This window comes from Thecamonas trahens, assembly GCF_000142905.1.
Source record: "Thecamonas trahens ATCC 50062 unplaced genomic scaffold supercont1.18, whole genome shotgun sequence".
In the NCBI taxonomy this organism is placed as follows: Eukaryota; order Apusomonadida; family Apusomonadidae; genus Thecamonas; species Thecamonas trahens.
In genome coordinates this window covers 509,378-527,020 of record NW_013657662.1, presented here as the reverse complement: position 1 = coordinate 527,020, position 17,643 = coordinate 509,378, and the positions used below count along the sequence as shown (strand labels likewise).

Genomic DNA, 17,643 nt, shown 5'->3' with positions numbered 1-17,643 from the left:
CGTGCACTCCGCTTCCTCTTCCTCCTCCTCCTCCTCCTCTCCCCGCTCCAGCTCACCCGCATCCTCATTCCCGACCCCGACACCGGCAGCCGTCAACCATCACATGCCGTACTGCCCATCCACCAACCAACAGCAATCTCGAGCCATCCAGCCCGACCCAGCCTTCTCAGCTGTCCTCGCCTCGCCGGCCACCAGCCGCCAGCCGCCGCCCGCTCGCCCGATCAGCCCACCTTCATCACCACCTAGCTCCTTCCCACCAGCAGCTACGCAACCCACAACCACACCCAAGGTCATCACTCACCGTGCACTATCTCCAGTACAAATATCGCCGTCATCCATTCCCATCGACCTCGGCTCATTTCCGCGTCGACTTGTTTTGCCTAGGTGGTTGAGCACGTCCTCGACCGCTCGACCCGCACATGCCCCCCATCAACCTCATTGCAAGCTATGGCCAATCTGATTTCACTACTACTCTACTACATGCCTACACTACCTCCATGCACAGTCTTCAATCGACAGCTGCAGTATTCCGGAATCCGAGTTCTGCCACCTGAGGCCCAAGCTGTCATCCTGGTGTCGTTTCGATGCTGCTGACCCCTCCTCCCCGGGCCCACCTCCGACCCCCATTCCCCACTATCCCCGCCCACAGCCACCACACCCACATCTTACATACTCACTACCCATACACGTCGCGCAACGAGGTGGCCTTCATCACAGCGACGACGTCGCAGCTGATAGTCATCTACCATAGCGTGTGCAGTAACTACCTCGACGAACTCGACGCAATGGACTTGCTCGACGAGGCCACACTGGATGCGGTCGACATCGCCATCGAGTGGTGCATCACACCGGTCTCCATCATGCTCCCCGCCCTCAGCACCTCAACCGCGGCCACCAGCGGCTCGCGGACGCTGGGCTGGAGATCCATCATCTCACGCTCGACGTGCGCCGCAAGATCAACCGCGCGCGCACAGGCATAGTTGTAGCCATAGCGACGTTCGCGCAAAATCTGCAAGACGTCAGTGACGATGGCACGAAGCGCAATAATGGCCATAGCAACGACGATGAGGACTACGCCCACAAAGATCGCGTCGCTCCCGCCACCCTCCACGTTGCGCTCGGCGTACGATGCCGCGCCGAGAAAGAGCACCACCATCAGCACCACGTTCAGCTGAAACTCGACGCTGTTGTACAGTGGATAAAAATACGGCTCCGTCCGCGCAACCGTTAAGGCCGAGATGGTGAAGATGACAATCAGCGAGGCGATGAGCGGGAGGATGTGGGCCGAGACAAAGACCGCCGCCACCACAATCGCCAGCCGCCGGACCAGCTCTGCCACTCCGCCCCAATAGTACGGGACACGATACAGCTTGTACAGTGCCCCGTACCGCGCAAACGTGCTTGCCTCCAGCAGCTCTGTCCGATGCCGCACCACACACCATAGAAAGTACCCAGGCACGCCGAGCACAAACACGCACAGCACCACCACGCCGAGCCACGCCACAGAGCTCCACCGCGAGTCAAAGCACGCCACACCCGGATCGGCGTCCATCACCCACTCGCCGTTGGGCAGCCGTGTGCAGTCGAGGATCACAAACGTCGCACGTGCCATCGGGATGTAGATGAGCGGCGCGACCGCAAAGAGCGCGGCGTCCAACAGGCTCTTGATCGGCACGCGCCCGAGCCCAAGCACCCTGCATCCGTGTAGCGCCACAAGCACACAGCCTACAACCACAAGCACAATCATCGGAAGGCCCACAGATATGGCGTACTTGGTGTGAAAGTCGCCCAACGTGCACTCGGAGGCAAACAGATTGACGTCGATGTTGGCCACGTTAAACGCCTCCAGCGTCGACTTGGACGAGCTCGACCAGCTAAAATCGGCCGTGCCCAGGATGCCCAGCACCTGCAGCACCACAAGCGTCTGCGAGACCGTCGCAGGCAACGTCCGCCGCCGCAGCTCCACCCCGCCCGGCTGCTCCGTGACCGCCTTCTCCACACTCGACCACTCCGAGCCCGCCGGCATCAAGGTCTCGCTGCTGGTCGAGCTGATGCCCATCGCTTCCTCCTGCTGCTCCACCCCGCCATCGTACCCGCCGCGCGCCTTGGCCACGCCCATGCCCACCACGCCCGCCACCGCCACGGCGCAGGCCACAAGGCCGGTAAACGCGCCGGCAAAAATCCCGCCCGACGACTCGGGGCACTGCACACACTCGCGAGCTGCGTTCGAGTAGAAGCCGGCAGAGCAGGTGTTGCACATGTAGCCGTCGTAGCCATCGGCGCACGCAGCATCGCCGCCCACGCATCCGGCCTGTCGCAGACACCGATGGAAGGTGGCAAAGGACGTGGCGTAGTAGCCCGGCTGGGCCACAGGCGGGTCGAGGCCAAAGGCGCACACGCCGCCGCGCGGACAGCTCTCGCACACCGCGATGTTGTTGGTGTCGCGTCGCGCCGCATAGAACCCGGCCTGGCAGTGGCAGGTCCCGACGGTGGCGTTGATCGTCTCCACACGAACCGAGTTGGCGTTACACGGCACCGTAGCGCACGTCGTCCCGCTCTCCAGTGACGTACCCACGGGACAGATCGAGAGCACCTCCACAGGTGAGCCGGGCACGTCCACCCCGTTCAGGACCACCTCCAGCGTGTACGCCCCGACCACAACCGTTGACACCTGTACTACCGCGTCGTATCCATTGCCATCGCTCCGCGCCACCACCAAGATCGGCGCCTCCGCCACCGCAGACGTCGACGATAGCGTCAGCGACGCAGACATCGTCCGATTCGATGGCAGAATCGGCACCACAGTGCCGGGCGTCGCCGAGAGAAGCACTGGGTTACCAAACGCGTCCTCGAGCTTGACATGGACCGCATACGTTGAGTCGCGACGGACCTCCAGCTGGCCATCGCCGTTGACCGTAGCAGCGTCGACGTTCATCGCGCCTACTACCACATTGGCCTTGATGGGAATGGTGAGCGTGGCGACAGCGTTGCCGTCGATGCCAAAGGTGACCGAGTAAGAGCCGACATTCTCTGGCGTTGTCCACATGGCGGTGTAGGTCTTGGATGCGGCGTCAAAGACGACATCCGTCACCCTCTGCGCCACGCCGCCGATGGTCACCGTCAGCGTCGACGTCGACCCGCCGTTCTCGGGGGTGATGGAGAAGGCAAACTTGCTGCCGGCTGCAAGCGGGAACGCCGCCGTGTCGATCGTGAGCAGCACGGACTGTGCGTTGAAGACACAGGTCGGCATTGGCTCGGTCGACCATGACGTCGCCCCCTCTGCGCACGTCCGCACCCCCACCCCAACGAGGCCATGGCCGGCAGTGGTGCAGTTGGCGGTGGCTCTCCAAGTGGGAGCCGTGAGATCATACGACCACTCGCCATCAGGCAGGGAGAGATCTGGACAGTGGCGATGGTAGGCGCGGGTCCATCCATAGGCAGAAGAGGGGAAGCTTGTGATGACATCGAGATAGCCATCGCCGTCGACGTCGTAGACGAGTCGGAACGAGTTGCCAGAGACCGAAGAGGTCGTGACCGCGCGTGACGTCCACGATGAGCCGGTGCCATCGGTGTTGTCCAACCAGACGATAGTGCTGCCGGCAATAAGGATGATGTCGTTGTCCGAGTCGTCGTCAATGTCTGCGATGTTGACAAAGTTCCCGCTGACGGCCTGGTTGATCACTACCTGCTTGGTGGCGTCAAAGGCGGTGGCCGCCGCGTCGAGGAAGTTGATGAAGATGGATGACGAGGTACAGAGGACAAACTCCGAGAAGCTGTCTCCATTGACATCGCCCACTGTCTGGGCCTGGATGTTGGAGAAGACGCCCAGGCTGATGAACGCTCCGTAGTACGGCGAAGTGCCCTGATGCAGCGCGTAGATGATGTGGTTGTTGTCTCCGCGGAAAGCGATGTCTGTCCGCCCGTCGTTGTTGATGTCGACGAGGGAGACCGAGTACTCCCTGACGTAGGTACCAGTATTTTGCAGGCTCTTTGAGGTAAAGCTGAAGGTATTGTCGTCGTTCTTGTACCAGTAAGGGATAGGATTGTGCATGATCCCAATGATGTCCAGCTTGCCGTCGTTGTCCACGTCTGCCACGCCCACATTCCTGAAGGTGCCGGAGGAGAGTCTAACTACAAAGGTGAAAGTTCCACTACCATCGTTGGAGAGAACGATCACACCTGACGAGTCTACCACAAGATCGGGATAGGGATCATTGTTGAGATGGCCGATGGCCACAGACCGTGGCGTCCATGAGCCCACGCCGCTGCTCGGGAGGATGTCATGGCCCACAAAGCTGCCGGCACCATCACCTTCGACCCAGAGCAAGCGGTAATGGACGCCGATAGCCACCGCCAAGTCGATCTTCCCATCTCCGTTCAAATCGCCCACCGCCGCATCCGACACAGCCTGCGACGACCTCGATCCGATCATTTGCCAATTGGTCGGCGGCACCAAGAACAAGTCAGCGGCATTGACCGACGGCACGACAGCGGTGACGTGGAGTAGCACCACGCCTGCAACAAGCACCGCCATAGCTGCTTGTATGACCATTCCTTGTATGCACATAGGGCAGTGGGGAACGTGAGACGAGTGGGGGAGGGAGGGGGGGGGGGGGGGGGGAGGAGGGTGCCGGCTGGCTCGCACCCACGGCGGGCGGTGTAGCTGTCAGTGAGGTGCGGAGGATGTGCGGGGATTTTTCTTGTATGCAATTGCAGGACCAAACGTCTGGTTGCTGTTGATCCACAGGTTGCCATCGCTCACCGCGTCATCGTCGCCATCACCGTCAATGTCAACAACAAGCAGGCTACCAGGCGAACCATTCGTGGCGGCGACAAAGTCCGGCGAAGCAAAGCTGCCGCTGCCGCTGCCTGTGACAACGTAGAGGCCCAATGATGTAACCGCAATGGCGTCCAGCGCGCCGTCGCCGCTCACATCAACAAGTACAACCGACGCTGGGCTCGACACCGACGCAATCGAATACGGGAGGAAGAAAAAGTTGGTTAGCGTAGTATCGTCGGCCGAGAACCACACAAGTCCCGAGTTCGTCGTCACTGCCAAGTCAACATCGCCATCGCCATCGATGTCCCCAAACGAGACGCTAGTCTGCGACGTGATGGAGACGCTCTCCATGTTGAATGAGTTGGTCGGCGCTGCAAAAGTACCCAAGCCGTCGTTGGCGTACCACGAAAACGTGACGTACGATGTCATGGCGGCATCCGACGTTCCTTGGTTGAAGACCACCACGTCGAGGTCGCCGTCGTCGTCGACGTCCTCCAGGAACGTGGCTTGAACAAAGTATGTCACAGAGCCACCGTCGATGTACTGGACACCGCCAAATGTTCCGCGCCCGTCCGTGTTGCGGTACCAGGCAAGCCGCCCGGTGCTCAAGCTCACTTCGAACGCCACAAAGACATCAACATATCCATCACTGTCAAGATCACCGGTCCCAGCGGAGTAAACGGTGGCAATGTCGCTGGCAATGATACCGTTGGCAACCGAAATCGCTTGCGTGCGCCCGCCGCTGTTTGCTTGCCAAAACAGACTCTTGGATGTCCCCGAGTGAAGAAGAACGTCGAGGTCGCCGTCCAAGTCAAAGTCGCCAAGAGCACTCACATCAGCATCTGCACCCGCCAACGTCAACTCGTTGCTGCTAAATATCACCGGTAAGCGCCGCAGTACCTTCACTCCAACGCCGTCTTCTGCCAGCAGAAAGGCGCTCTCGGACTCAACATCAGCCAGCAAGCCTTCACCAAGAACAGTCAACACCTCCGCAGGTGGCGCAAAGGTACCGGCCCCGGTGTTCGACACAAACTTGACGCTAAACTCGTCCAGATACAGCACGTCGATGTCTCCATCACCGTCTGCATCCTTCACCATAACGTCAGATAGAGCAACAACATCTACAGCAAGATCAACTTGCGAAAACTGCGCCACCGACGGTGATCCGGGGTTGAGCAGAAGCAGCACGGTGTAGTCCGAACCCGGCTGAAAATCGACAACAAGGTCCAGGTCGCCGTCAGCGTCGATATCACTCGCCACCAAGCCATTGGATAACTTAGTCGCAAGAACCCGGCTCGCAGCAAACGCCCCGCTCCCACCCGGGTTGGCCAGGAGCCGAATCTCGCCATTGGCAGCCACAACAATGTCAAGGTAGCCGTCCTCATCAAAGTCACCACTAACAATGAGCCCGGCTAGGCCTGTGCCAAACGCTACGGTTTGTGGGACATCAAAGGTGCCGACCACTGCCGTCTGCGCCCACCAGCAGACGGTCGTCGGCGAGGCAGCTGCGATGTCGAGCTGCCCATCGCCGTTAAAGTCACCGACGACAAACTAGGCCGCATCGACAAACGCTGCATCGATGACGTGTTGCGTCCACACCGTGCCGTCGCCGGCGGTGTTTTCAAACCACGAAATCTTATCGTCGCCTTGGGAGGCAACCACTACATCGCCATCGCCGTCCGCATCCAGATCAACAACGACCGCATCCTTGGGCGTGATGAGCTCGCCAATGCCGGCAATGGTAGATCCCGCCAAAAATGCGCCACTTGCTGAATTGGCGAACCAGCTGAGCTCGTCGGTCGACTCGACGACCACCACCACGTCCGAGCGGCCGTCACCATCAACGTCCCCAGTTGCCATGGCGCTCGGGTTGACGAAAGAATCCACGACATCCGTAGAAAACGCGGCAAAGTCAGTGTCCATGTCGCATTGTACAATGCTTGCTCCTGCCGCACTACTCACCACCACCACAAGCGCCACCAGAACAGCCGCCAGTGGTACCCGCCACAACAGGCCAGAGGCGCGAGTCGCTGCCATCGCGCGAAAACGGAAGCGAGAGGTTGGACGGCAGGAAGGCGCCAAGGCGAAGACGAAGAGCAAGTGAAAGGTGGGCCAGGAGGTGAACGCAGTCTCAATGTAACTGTTGTACAAGCCTGTTGCTGCGAATGAGGCTTGACCAGCGACAAGTACCTCTGATAGTGGCTGCGTGCGGGAGGAGGGAGGAGGGTGGTCGCGGCTCATCGAGCCAGACGACGAGGCCCATGGGCTGGCTAAGACAAGGAAGAACAAGAGGAGGGGAAGGGCAATTGATAGCCAATGCAGTGGTGGGCTAGAGTGCAGTGGACTGCCTCCCTCTTCAATTGCAAGCCATCGTCTCCATCGACGTCCATCTCAATCCAATCCGTCCCGCCCTCCTCTCCCTTGCCGTCCAAGTACCTGGCTCCCTCATCGCCCACTCCCCACACACACCCATCATCCTCATCCAACTCGCCCACATCAATGCTCAAGCCCAATTGCCATACCCATCATCCTTTCGCCCGCCATGCCACCCACGTCACGACCCCCCTCGTCCCCCCCTACCATACTCATTACGCCCCATCACCATCAACCACCACCTTCACTCCCTACTCCACCACCTTCACTCCCTACTCCACCACAATCAATATCATCACAGCCACAACCCCCACCCCCATGTCATGGCCATCGCCACCACCATCCCATCGCGCACTCGGCTTCCTCTTCCTCCTCATCCTCCTCGTCTTCCCGCTCTACGTCACCTCCATCCTCATCCCCGACCCCGACACCCACACTCCTCAACCATCACATGCCAGACTGCCCAATTTCCAACCAACAGCAATCTCAAGCCACCCAGCCCCGACCCAGCTCCCTCTGTTGCCCCTGCCTCGTCGACCACCAGCCGCAAGCCGCCGCCCGCTCGCCCGATCAGGCCCACCTTCATCACCACCTAGCTCCTTCCCACCACAACTTACGCAACCCGCGACCACACCCAAGGTCGTCACTTGTCATGCACTATCACCAGTATCAATATTGCTGTCATCGATACCCATCGACCTCGGCTCATTTCCGCAGCGACTTGTTTGCCCTAGGTGTTCGAGCACGCCCTCGACCGCTCGACCCCGCACACGCCCCCCACAAATCGCATCGCAAGATATGCCCAATCTGATTCCATTTGTACCCTACTACATACACACACTACCTCGTTGCACAGTCTCCAAGCCACACCTGCAGTATTCCGCAGTCCGAGCTCCACCGGCTGAGGCCCAAGTTGTTGGCTTGGTATCCTCTCGATGCTGCTGACCCCCCCCCCCCCCCCCCTCCGCCCCCATGCTTGGGCCCATATGTGACCCCTTTTCCCCACCATTGCCACTTTCAACTCACAACCACTTTACCGATGCCATGCGCACTCACTATCCTGCAACGAAGCCAAATGCTCCCTGTGAGATGCCAGCTCCAAACCGCCGTCTCCATGCAAGTCGGCCGTGCACCATGCACAGCCCTGCTGAATACTTGCTGCGGTCATCGATGACAAATACAGCAAGCTGTTGAGCTTTGACAATGCTTCCCAGATGTCTGCAATGTGCTGGAGTGTTCAAGTGGCAGTGATGATAGCGATTAAATAGGGCGGGCGAGTTGTCTGTGTAGGCTGCTGAGGATGCGGCAACAGCTTCTGTCGTCTTCGACGGCGTGTGGGGTGAGCTAGATTTGAATGCCGACGGTCATGACTGTTTGGTGCTGAATGCCGCAGCGGATGGTCTGAATTGCATTGCGTCACTGTGCTCCTTTTATCATCTGTTTGGTGCGAATGTGGTGTGAGAGCCCCCCCCCCCCCCCCCCTCGTGCCGCCAACAGGCGAGTCACCACCCTTGCCACTCCTCTTCAACCACATCGGTTCCAAACTTCCCCATCATGTACGACACCACCACCCCCACACACACGCCCCATCCTCTTTCCTGATGCACGTCATCACATATTGCATTTCCTCCCCCTCCCATCGGCATACCCATGCCTCTTTCTCGGCCCCAAAGAAAGTCACTGCCACCGTCCCAACCTGACCCAACCCAACCCACCTGCACGCCATTTTTCCAGCTCTCCTCAGCCCGCCTCCTCCTTCTCCTCCTCCTCCTTCTTCTCGTCCTGCGCCTTCTCCTCGTTTATTTCTCATCCATCTACCTACCCACTAACACCCCCAACTTCTATCGTTTTCCCTCGGCTCATCGGTCAACCCACAACGTCGTCCCAATCCAACCCACTTCATTTTTCCCCCGCGACTCCGATCCGCTGCAACACAGGACATCCAACCCCCCGCTCATCTCGTGGTTCAAGGACCTTACCATTGCCGACGTCCCACTTGTGGGTGGCAAGAATGCTTCGCTGGGAGAAATGTACCGCGAGCTGTCGTCGAAGGGCGTGGTTGTGCCCAACGGCTTTGCCATCACTGCCTATGCCTACCGCTGCCTGTTGGCGGCCAACCCCGAGTCGACCGCCAAGCTCAACTCGCTGCTGGAAGAGCTCGACATCCACGACATGGATGTGCTAGCTTCCAGTGGTAAGGCCATCCGGCAGCTGATCAAAGATATGGAGTTTCCCCATGATCTCACCGCTGCCATCAAAGATGCGTACGCCGTCCTCTCGGCAGAGTACGAGGGTGCCGAGTCCGGCACCGACGTCGCGGTCCGATCGTCGGCGACAGCCGAAGACCTGCCCAACGCCTCGTTTGCTGGCCAGCAGGAGACGTTCCTCAACATTCACGGTGCCTCAGAGCTTCTCCATGCATGCCGCCGTTGCTTTGCCTCGCTCTACACCAACCGCGCCATTGTTTACCGCGTTGAGAACGGGTTCGACCACTCGCTTGTCGCGCTCTCGATCGGCGTCCAAAAGATGGTTCGCTCCGACCAGGCCGCGTCCGGCGTCATGTTCTCCATCGACACCGAGACTGCCTGCGATGCCACCGTTCTCATCACCGGTGCTTACGGCCTCGGCGAGAACGTTGTGCAGGGCGCCGTGAACCCGGACGAGTGGCTCGTCCACAAGCAACTTCTCCGCGACGGCTACGAGCCCATCGTCCAGCGCAACGTCGGCGCCAAGAAGATCAAAATGGTGTACGCTCTTGACGCCGCTGCGCCTGTGCGCAACGTCGTTGTTCCCAAGTCGGAGCGTGTCAAGCTCTGTCTCGACGACGCCGACGTTCTTGCCCTTGCCCGCATGGCCGTCGCCATCGAGGATCATTACTCTGCCAAGGCCGGCTGCCGCCGCCCGATGGACATCGAGTGGGCCAAGGACGGGCCGACTGGTAAGCTTTTTGTCGTCCAAGCCCGCCCCGAGACGGTCCACTCGCAGCGGAGCGTGACTAAGATCGTGACCCACTCGCTGGTTGGCAACGACGTCGCGCCAAGCGACGTGCTCACTCGCGGCGCGCCGGTCGGTGACGCCATCGGCTCCGGCACCGCCAAGATTCTCAGATCGGCGTCGCAGCTTGCCGAGTTCAAGCCTGGCGATGTGCTAGTCACTGGCATGACCGATCCCGATTGGGTCCCGGTCATGAAGCTGGCGTCCGGCATCGTGACGGCTCGTGGCGGGCGGACCTGCCACGCAGCCATCATCTCGCGCGAGATGGGCATTCCTTGCATCGTTGGTACCGGCGATGCGCTCACCGCCATTCCCAATGGCACAAGCGTCACTGTCTGCTGCACCGGCTCGAGCTACGCCGGTGCGGTGCTGTCCGGCATCAAGGCGAGCTCGACCAGAGAGGTCGACATCGGCGCGCTGCCTGCTCTTCCGTCGACAGCGACTCAGGTCATGGTCAATCTGGCCTCACCCTCACTCGCTCTCGCCAGCGCGTTCCTTCCAGTTGCTGGCGTCGGCCTTGCCCGCGAAGAGTTCATCATCGCCAACCACATCCGCGTCCATCCGCTCGCTCTCATCGGCTTTCCGCACAACAAGGCTGGTGCCGACCCGGACACCGCCGATGCCGTCGCCGCGTTGCTCGGTTCGCGGTACGCAGACTGCCCCGAGGCCTTTTCGTCGACAAGCTGGCCGAAGGCGCTGGGCTCATTGCCGCTGCTTTCTACCCGCGCAAGGTTATCCTCCGCCTCTCCGACTTTAAGTCGAACGAGTACAAGGGCCTCATCGGCGGCATGCTCTACGAGCCGGTCGAGGAGAACCCGATGCTTGGCCTCCGCGGCGCGTCGCGGTACTACGACCCGAGCTACCGCCCGGCGTTTGAGCTGGAGTGCGCTGCTATCGCCAAGCTGCGCGACGTCATGGGCTTCACAAACGTCGAGGTCATGATCCCGTTCTGCCGGACCCCGGCCGAGCTCACCCGCGTCCTCGACGTCATGGCCGACGCCGGTCTCGTCCGCGGCGTCAACGGCCTGCGGGTCATCATGATGTGCGAGATCCCGGCCAACGTCCTCCTTGCCGATGAGTTCCTCGCCCACTGCGACGGCATGAGCATCGGCTCCAACGACCTCACACAGCTCACGCTCGGCGTCGACCGCGACTCTGAGCGAGTCTCGCACATCTTTGACGAGTCGAGCCCGGCTGTGCTCAAGATGATCGCCATGGCCATCGATGCCTGCAACGCTGCAGGAAAGTACATCGGCCTCTGTGGACAGGGTGCCTCGGACTCGATGCCTTTTGTCCTCAAGCTTGTTGACCTCGGCATCGGTTCGGTCTCGGTCTCGGCCGACTGTGCCGTCGACGTCATCCGCACCATCGCCAGCCACCTCGGTCACTCTGCATAAGTCGTAAAAGGCAGCAATCAGCCACGGATTGTGCTCTGTTCCTTGGCTCGTCGCCGCTCCGCAAGCATCTCCTTGACAACAGCAAGCTCCTCTTGGAGCAGCGCGAGCTCCTGAGCCTGCTCCGGCGACATCAGCGAGTCGGCCGAGAAGCAACCCGAATCGCGCGAAACAGAGAATGAGACCGACATCATCGACGCTGAGAGAGATGAGACAGCAAACGAGGTGTCGTCAACGTCGACGTCGATGGGTGACATGTTCTCGGCCTCGCCCACCCTCCCCGCCGTCTGCCGCTTCCCCGGTGGTGTTGGTGTGAACAACGGGCGTCGCGCGGTCATCCGCGGCGGCCGCACCGGTGACTCGTGAATTGACAGCGTCGGGAGCTCGCCAAACGACGGCGAGTCGCCGTCTGTTGTATCGCTAGGAGCCTGGTCATACACCGCCAGTATCGGTCGTGCCGGTGCAGGCGCAGGCGCAGGCGCACTCGCAACAGCAGGGCGGAGAAGCAGCGGGTCGTCGTCCGAATCGTACGAGAGGGTCGCGTCCATGTCGTCGTCGGTCACGCTCTCCCCGGACTCGTTGACAGTAGAGATAGGGGAGAGCGCAAGGCCGCCTGGCGCAGGTCCACGCAGTCCAAAGAGCGCTGGTGGAATGAGCGCGCCGGTAAGTCGCAGCTCGCCAAGCTCGGCAGACGCGGCAACCGCCACCGCGGTCTGCGGCACGCCATGCGGGTTGGGCTCGGCCCGCCACTGGAGCAGCGCCACCGCTTGGGTTGCTGGCTCTACGGCTGGCACAACCCGCGCCTGGATGTACTCAATCGCCACCTCGTGCTTTGGCCGCGACGCCCGTACCTCGATGGCCTGGTGGTGAGTGACAAGGATGACCCGCTTGGCCGTCGCGCGCACAGCCGGAGGCTTCGCAGGAGGCACAACCTTGGCCAGTGCCAGCCCCGCCGCAGCTCTTGTCAACCTCGCTGTCTCCCACTCGAGCCCGTATGCCACGCCACGGTACAGCATTGCTCGCATCGGCACGACCTTGATGCGTTTGCCTCTGACAGCCGTAACAGTCTTCGCCGGCTGCGCCAGCTTGGCCACCATCGTTCCCCCCTGCCAGACGACCGCTTGCTTGCCGCCAGTCTCATCGACTGCAACCTGATCGAAGCCTGCTTGATTGACCGCCGCCTGGCCAACCACTGCCTCGCCGACCGCCGCCTCGCCGACCGCCGCCTCATCGACCGCCGCTTGGCCGACCACCGCTTGGCCGACCACTGCCTCGCCGACCGCCGCCTCGCCGACCGCCGCCTCATCGACCGCCGCTTGGCCGACCGCCGCTTGGCCGACCACAGCCTCGCCGACCGCCGCCTCGCCGACCGCCGCCTCATCGACCGCCGCTTGGCCGACAACTCCCTGGTCGACGCACGCCGCCTCATCGTCAGAGGTCAGCTGCAGCTTACGAACCACCCTCGGCTTATTCACACCAGTCATCATCTCTCGCCCATCGACACACGCCACCTGCGACTCGCTCGCGTCCACTACCCGCAGTTCATCAAGCTGAGCCAGTCTCGGCGGGACAACAACAGCGTTCTCCATAACGATCCGCTTTGCGTGATGCAGCGGAGCATAGTCCGCCGGAGGAATCCAGAAAGCAAGCCGAGTTGGATACGTGCGCGGCGGAGTGAATCTAGGCAACGATGCTAGTGACGATGATGGAGGAAAGTAGAGACGGGCGGCCACAGCAGGGCCTTCAACCTCGGCCACCAGGGCCCGGTACTCTGCCCGGACACACCGCATGCGTTTGCGCGTCCGCCACCCACGAACATGTGCTTGGAGGACACACGCGGCTGTGTGTGTGTCCATGGTCTTGGGCCGGAAGCGGGTGAGGTGGTCGACGGTTCGGTTGTGGCTATGGTTGTGACTGTGGCGGCGGCTGTGGCGGCGGCTGTGGTTGTCGTCGTCTCGTCGTCTCGTCTTGTCGGCAGTGCAAAGATGGCGCCAAGGTTGGCGCGAAAACCCCCATGATTAATCCCTCCTTTACACAATCGTCATCAATCATTCCTCATTCACACAATCGTTACACAATCATTTCTCGTTCTCACAATCGTTACCACCTCTCGCAACCCTCCTCCATCTCCTCCGCATGCTTCGATGGGCTGCCGACCATGCAGTGGGGGCCTCAGCTGTACACGTGACGGTCAATGCATGCGTGTGGGTGATAGCCCTCGTCCTCGTCCTCGCACACCCGGGCCTGTATCTCCTCGGACACGAGCCAGAGACCCGACCTGCGCTCGCTGCCATGCTCCTTCTGCTCATCTCGGCTTGTCTCGCAGCTGGCGTACTCTGCTTCGCCCATCCGTACTACTTTGCTACGCCTGCACCCATCAAGTCAATGGCGCTCATCGTTCTCCTCTGTAACGTCCTCATTGTCCCTGCCCTCGCGGCCTCGCTCTTGTTTGGCATCTGCCCATCGCCCCGCTGGCCACGCTCTCGCCTCTCTACGCCTTTCATCTCGGTCCTCTGTCCAACGGATCGGCTGCGGCTCGCCTCTTGCCTGTATCCTCGCCTCCACTTGCCCTGGATGCCAACGCATCGTTCCTTCAGCTTGCCATCGCGGACTTTCCGCATCGCCCGCGCCTGGTCGGTCCCTCAGCCCCCTTTGCCCGCACCTCGTTCGCCTGGACTCTCTACGTCTTGCCAGCCGAGAAGCATGTCGCTAGAGACAAGCTTAATCTGATGCGGTTCCTTGTTCAGCCGCAAGAGCTCGTGCCCTGGCTCACTGCTGCCGATCCGGACCTCGCTCCGCTCATGATCGACGTCGCTGCGCTCCGTGGGAGTGCGTTGCCGCCGCCGGTGCGCCTGATGTCTGTACTCTTCTCATAGCGTACGTCCCGGTCGACTCGGTCGGTCGCGACTCGGCCACCACCGACTCACCCAAGTCCATCGCTCGTGGCGGCTGCGGTCTCGGCTCTGATGGTGTTCGGCTCCACCAGTGGCCGCTTGTCCTTGACAATGCTCGGCACCACCCGTTTACCTCGTATGTTGACGTCCGGCTCTTCCTCATGTGCTCCCTCACACCTGCCACCATGACTCTTGCATGCGCCTGACGCCTCGCTTTACCTTGCACATCGCCCATCCGGCGAGTGAGACGTCAGATGAGCCCGAGTTCGTCGTCGGTGTCCAAGTCGGAGAGCCCAGCCAGATCAATGTCGCCAGACTCCATGTCCTCGATCCGCCGCATCAGCTCGGCGTCGTCGAGCAACTCACCGTTCGAGTCGAGAAGCAGATCATCGACCCCGAGCTTGTCATCGTCAACCACAATCCCGCTCTCACTCTCCAGCAGGACCAGCGAGTCATTGCCGACTCCGTCGTCGATCCGCCGCATCAGCTCGGCGTCGTCGAGCAACTCACCGTTCGAGTCGAGAAGCAGATCATCGACCGCCACCGTCGTCGTCGACCACAATCCCGTCCTCGCTCTCCAGCAGGACCAGCGAGCCATTGCCGACTACGTCGCCGCCACCGTCGCCCTCGAGTACCACCAGCGACGCGTCGAGCGGCTCGTCGCTGCCGACATCACTCACCGACGGGACCGAGACCTCGGAGCCGTGAGCGCTCGAGTCTGCTCCTGCCTCAAGAACGGGCTCTGCGCCCGCTGCCGGGCGAACAAGCTCGCCGGCGTAAGCCACAATCTCCTTGCGGATGTCAAACACATCTTCGAGGTGCGGGTCAACCGCGACCTTGTGCACAAAGCCCATCGACGCTAGCCGGTCTTGCAGTTTGCTCCGCATCGCCACCTTGGCGTCGGCCTGGGGCAGGCCCTCGGCCTCGCGGCTGTCAGCCTCCGGACTCTCATTCTCGTCCGAGACCGAACCGTGTCCGGCGACAAAGCCCATGATCGGCGTCACCCGCGAGACCGGAACATATCCATGACCAAAAGGCGCCACCACCTGCGCCACCGAGTACCACCCGTCGATGGCTTCGGCTTCGAGGATCTGAAACTTGTCGCCTGGCGCCATCGCGAGCTGCGACTCGTACCTCGGCTCAAAGCTGTACATGGCGACAACGTACGCCCCGATGTCGTCGTCGCCGAGCTCGGCAGTTGCGCCTTCGCTCTCGCTCCCGCTCTCGTCCATAGCCTGAGATTGCGAGTCGGTCGTCTCGCTTGCAGCTGCACTGTTTGGAGCCTCTGTCTCCTCGAGCTCGCCACCGTCGTCCAGCGCGGCGATGCTCCCGCTGGTGCTGAGGTTGAGCACCTCGCCGCCGCAGTCGATGTCGGCAAACGTTGACTGGCGGTTCATCCCCCGCCGCCGTCGCCCGCGCGGCGGCGGCTCGAGTGTGAGCGCGTCAAAGTCAAGCAGCGGGAGGCCGAGCGAGTCGTTGAGCTGGCCGACTTGCGGCGACGCCACGTCGTCCGGGAACTGTGCGTTAGAGAATGAAGTCGACGAGGCGACGACAGAGACAGTAGGCGGTGGTCCGGGTGGCGGTGGGAGCGGTGTCGACAGCAGCGTGTCCACAGTCTCGCTCCGTCGCAACATCTGTCGCCGCTTCTTCTTCCGCCTCGACTTGGCCTCTCCGCTCCCGCCGCCAGCTTCGGCCTCGGCAGCTGCTGCCGCGTTCAGCCGCGCCTTGGTTGCGCGCGCCACGAGCTCAAGCTCTGTGCGCTCGGCATGCTCGGCCGCCGCGGCTGCGACGCTCGAGTCGCCACCGGCCGGATCCAGCCCTCCAGCGTCCTCGGGCGATTGCGCCCGCATCTTGCGGCGGCGGTCGCGCTCGCGCTCGCGCGCGTCGAGGTACTTGCGGCCAAGGGCCAAGTCCTCGCGGTGCGTGTCAACCTCGGCAAGGTAGGCGACGGCCGCCCGGAGCGCCGGAGCCGGGAAAATGTAGTCCTCCGCCGGCCGCGGCGAGAACGGCGGGGCAAAGCCCTTTGCCGTTAGGTGAGCGCCGACGTAGGCAAGCGCCTTGACCACCCGCTCCATGTCCCACCGCAGGTACAGGTCGTCGACGTGGAACAGCCGAGCCGACTTGAAGCCCAGCGAGAGACAGAACCGGAGAAAGACCTTGATGTTGTTGCGCCGGTCTGCGCGCGACGCTGGACAGACAACAATCTTGCGCGACTCGACTCGCCGCGGAGCATATCGGTACGCCAGTTCGGTGAGCACCAGGCCATCATGCAGCGCAGTGAAGAGCGACGACGAGACGAGCCGATTTCCCGACCTTCGCACCACACGCTCCAGCCAAAGATACACCGCATGATGTAGTGCCAGGTACCGCCTTGCCCGGATCTTCTCTGGGCCCCACGGCCCATCCTGCTCCGGGCTCTCTTCTCTCGCGAATCCGCCATTGTCTCCCCCTCGACCCATTGCCTTGCCATCTCCGACCGATGCGGGCCTGTCCCGGAGCGCACCCACAGACTCGCTGTACGTCGACGCGGCGCCATCTGTAGTTCCCGACGGCGTTGTGGGAGGCGACGGAAAGGCCAGTTCCGGCAATGAAGCCGACATTGTTCCATTGTGGTGAGAGCGATAGGCGCCAGAGACTCTATCCGCTGCAAGATCAGCTTCCAACGCTTCCAGATTGTAGTCAAAGTCCCCCGAGTCCAGCTCGCCCATGTCCACCACCAGACCACCGCCACCGCCATCGCCACCGAGCCCTGCTACTGACCCAGGGAGTGTGCCCATCAATGCAAGCGGGTCTTCCATGCCCCCTTCTTCCTCCTCCTTCCGTCAAGACGTGTGTTGTCCGGAGGAAGAGTCATTGGTCGTCGTCCTGGCTCTGTCGGGCTGCTGCTGCTCTGTCCGTTGTTAGCAATCATTGATTTTGTTGTTGCCGGTAATCGTAAGAATTAATCATTGCTTTTGTTGTTGCCAGGAATCGTTCGCCATCGTCGCCGCCATCACACGCATTGTGCTCTTCATTGTCAAACCAACTTCATCCTGCGGCAAAGGGGCAACATCCATTCGTTCTCCCCCTCCCCCTCCCTCCCCCCAGCCTAGATCAGATCGCCCATCCCCATCCCCAAGCCACCCCCCCCCCCCACCGCCCGATCCAGCCAGATCCAAGTCGCGTCGTACACGAGCGAGTATGGCAAGCGCACGCCGTCCGAGCCACC

General features: G+C 61.6%; 5 protein-coding genes across 5 annotated transcripts; 1 reads left to right on the top strand and 4 right to left on the bottom strand.

Moving 5' to 3' along the window:
• Positions 1-689: 689 nt before the first annotated feature.
• Positions 690-4,534, bottom strand: AMSG_04563 (uncharacterized protein; the record flags this gene model as incomplete). Its single annotated transcript, XM_013903444.1, has 2 exons — positions 690-3,223; positions 3,464-4,534. 2 exons carry the CDS (start codon positions 4,532-4,534, stop codon positions 764-766), a joined length of 3,531 nt encoding a protein of 1,176 aa, XP_013758898.1. The 3' UTR covers positions 690-763.
• A 132-nt stretch (positions 4,535-4,666) lies between these two features.
• Positions 4,667-6,703, bottom strand: AMSG_04562 (uncharacterized protein; the record flags this gene model as incomplete). Its single annotated transcript, XM_013903443.1, has 2 exons — positions 4,667-6,331; positions 6,365-6,703. 2 exons carry the CDS (start codon positions 6,701-6,703, stop codon positions 4,667-4,669), a joined length of 2,004 nt encoding a protein of 667 aa, XP_013758897.1.
• A 1,979-nt stretch (positions 6,704-8,682) lies between these two features.
• On the top strand, positions 8,683-11,569 carry AMSG_04561 (PpsA5). Its single transcript, XM_013903442.1, has 2 exons — positions 8,683-8,709; positions 9,091-11,569. Coding segments are annotated over exons 1-2 (2,001 nt in total). The 5' UTR covers positions 8,683-8,707; the 3' UTR covers positions 11,090-11,569.
• Positions 11,570-11,731: 162 nt separating this feature from the next.
• AMSG_04560 (uncharacterized protein) lies at positions 11,732-13,331 on the bottom strand (the record flags this gene model as incomplete). Its single annotated transcript, XM_013903441.1, has 2 exons — positions 11,732-11,740; positions 11,778-13,331. 2 exons carry the CDS (start codon positions 13,329-13,331, stop codon positions 11,732-11,734), a joined length of 1,563 nt encoding a protein of 520 aa, XP_013758895.1.
• Positions 13,332-14,685: 1,354 nt separating this feature from the next.
• AMSG_04558 (uncharacterized protein) lies at positions 14,686-17,143 on the bottom strand (the record flags this gene model as incomplete). The annotated part of the gene is made up of 3 exons (XM_013903440.1): positions 14,686-14,940; positions 14,993-16,850; positions 16,956-17,143. The coding sequence occupies 3 exons, from the start codon at positions 17,141-17,143 to the stop codon at positions 14,686-14,688; spliced, it is 2,301 nt and encodes a 766-aa protein (XP_013758894.1).
• Positions 17,144-17,643: the final 500 nt, after the last annotated feature.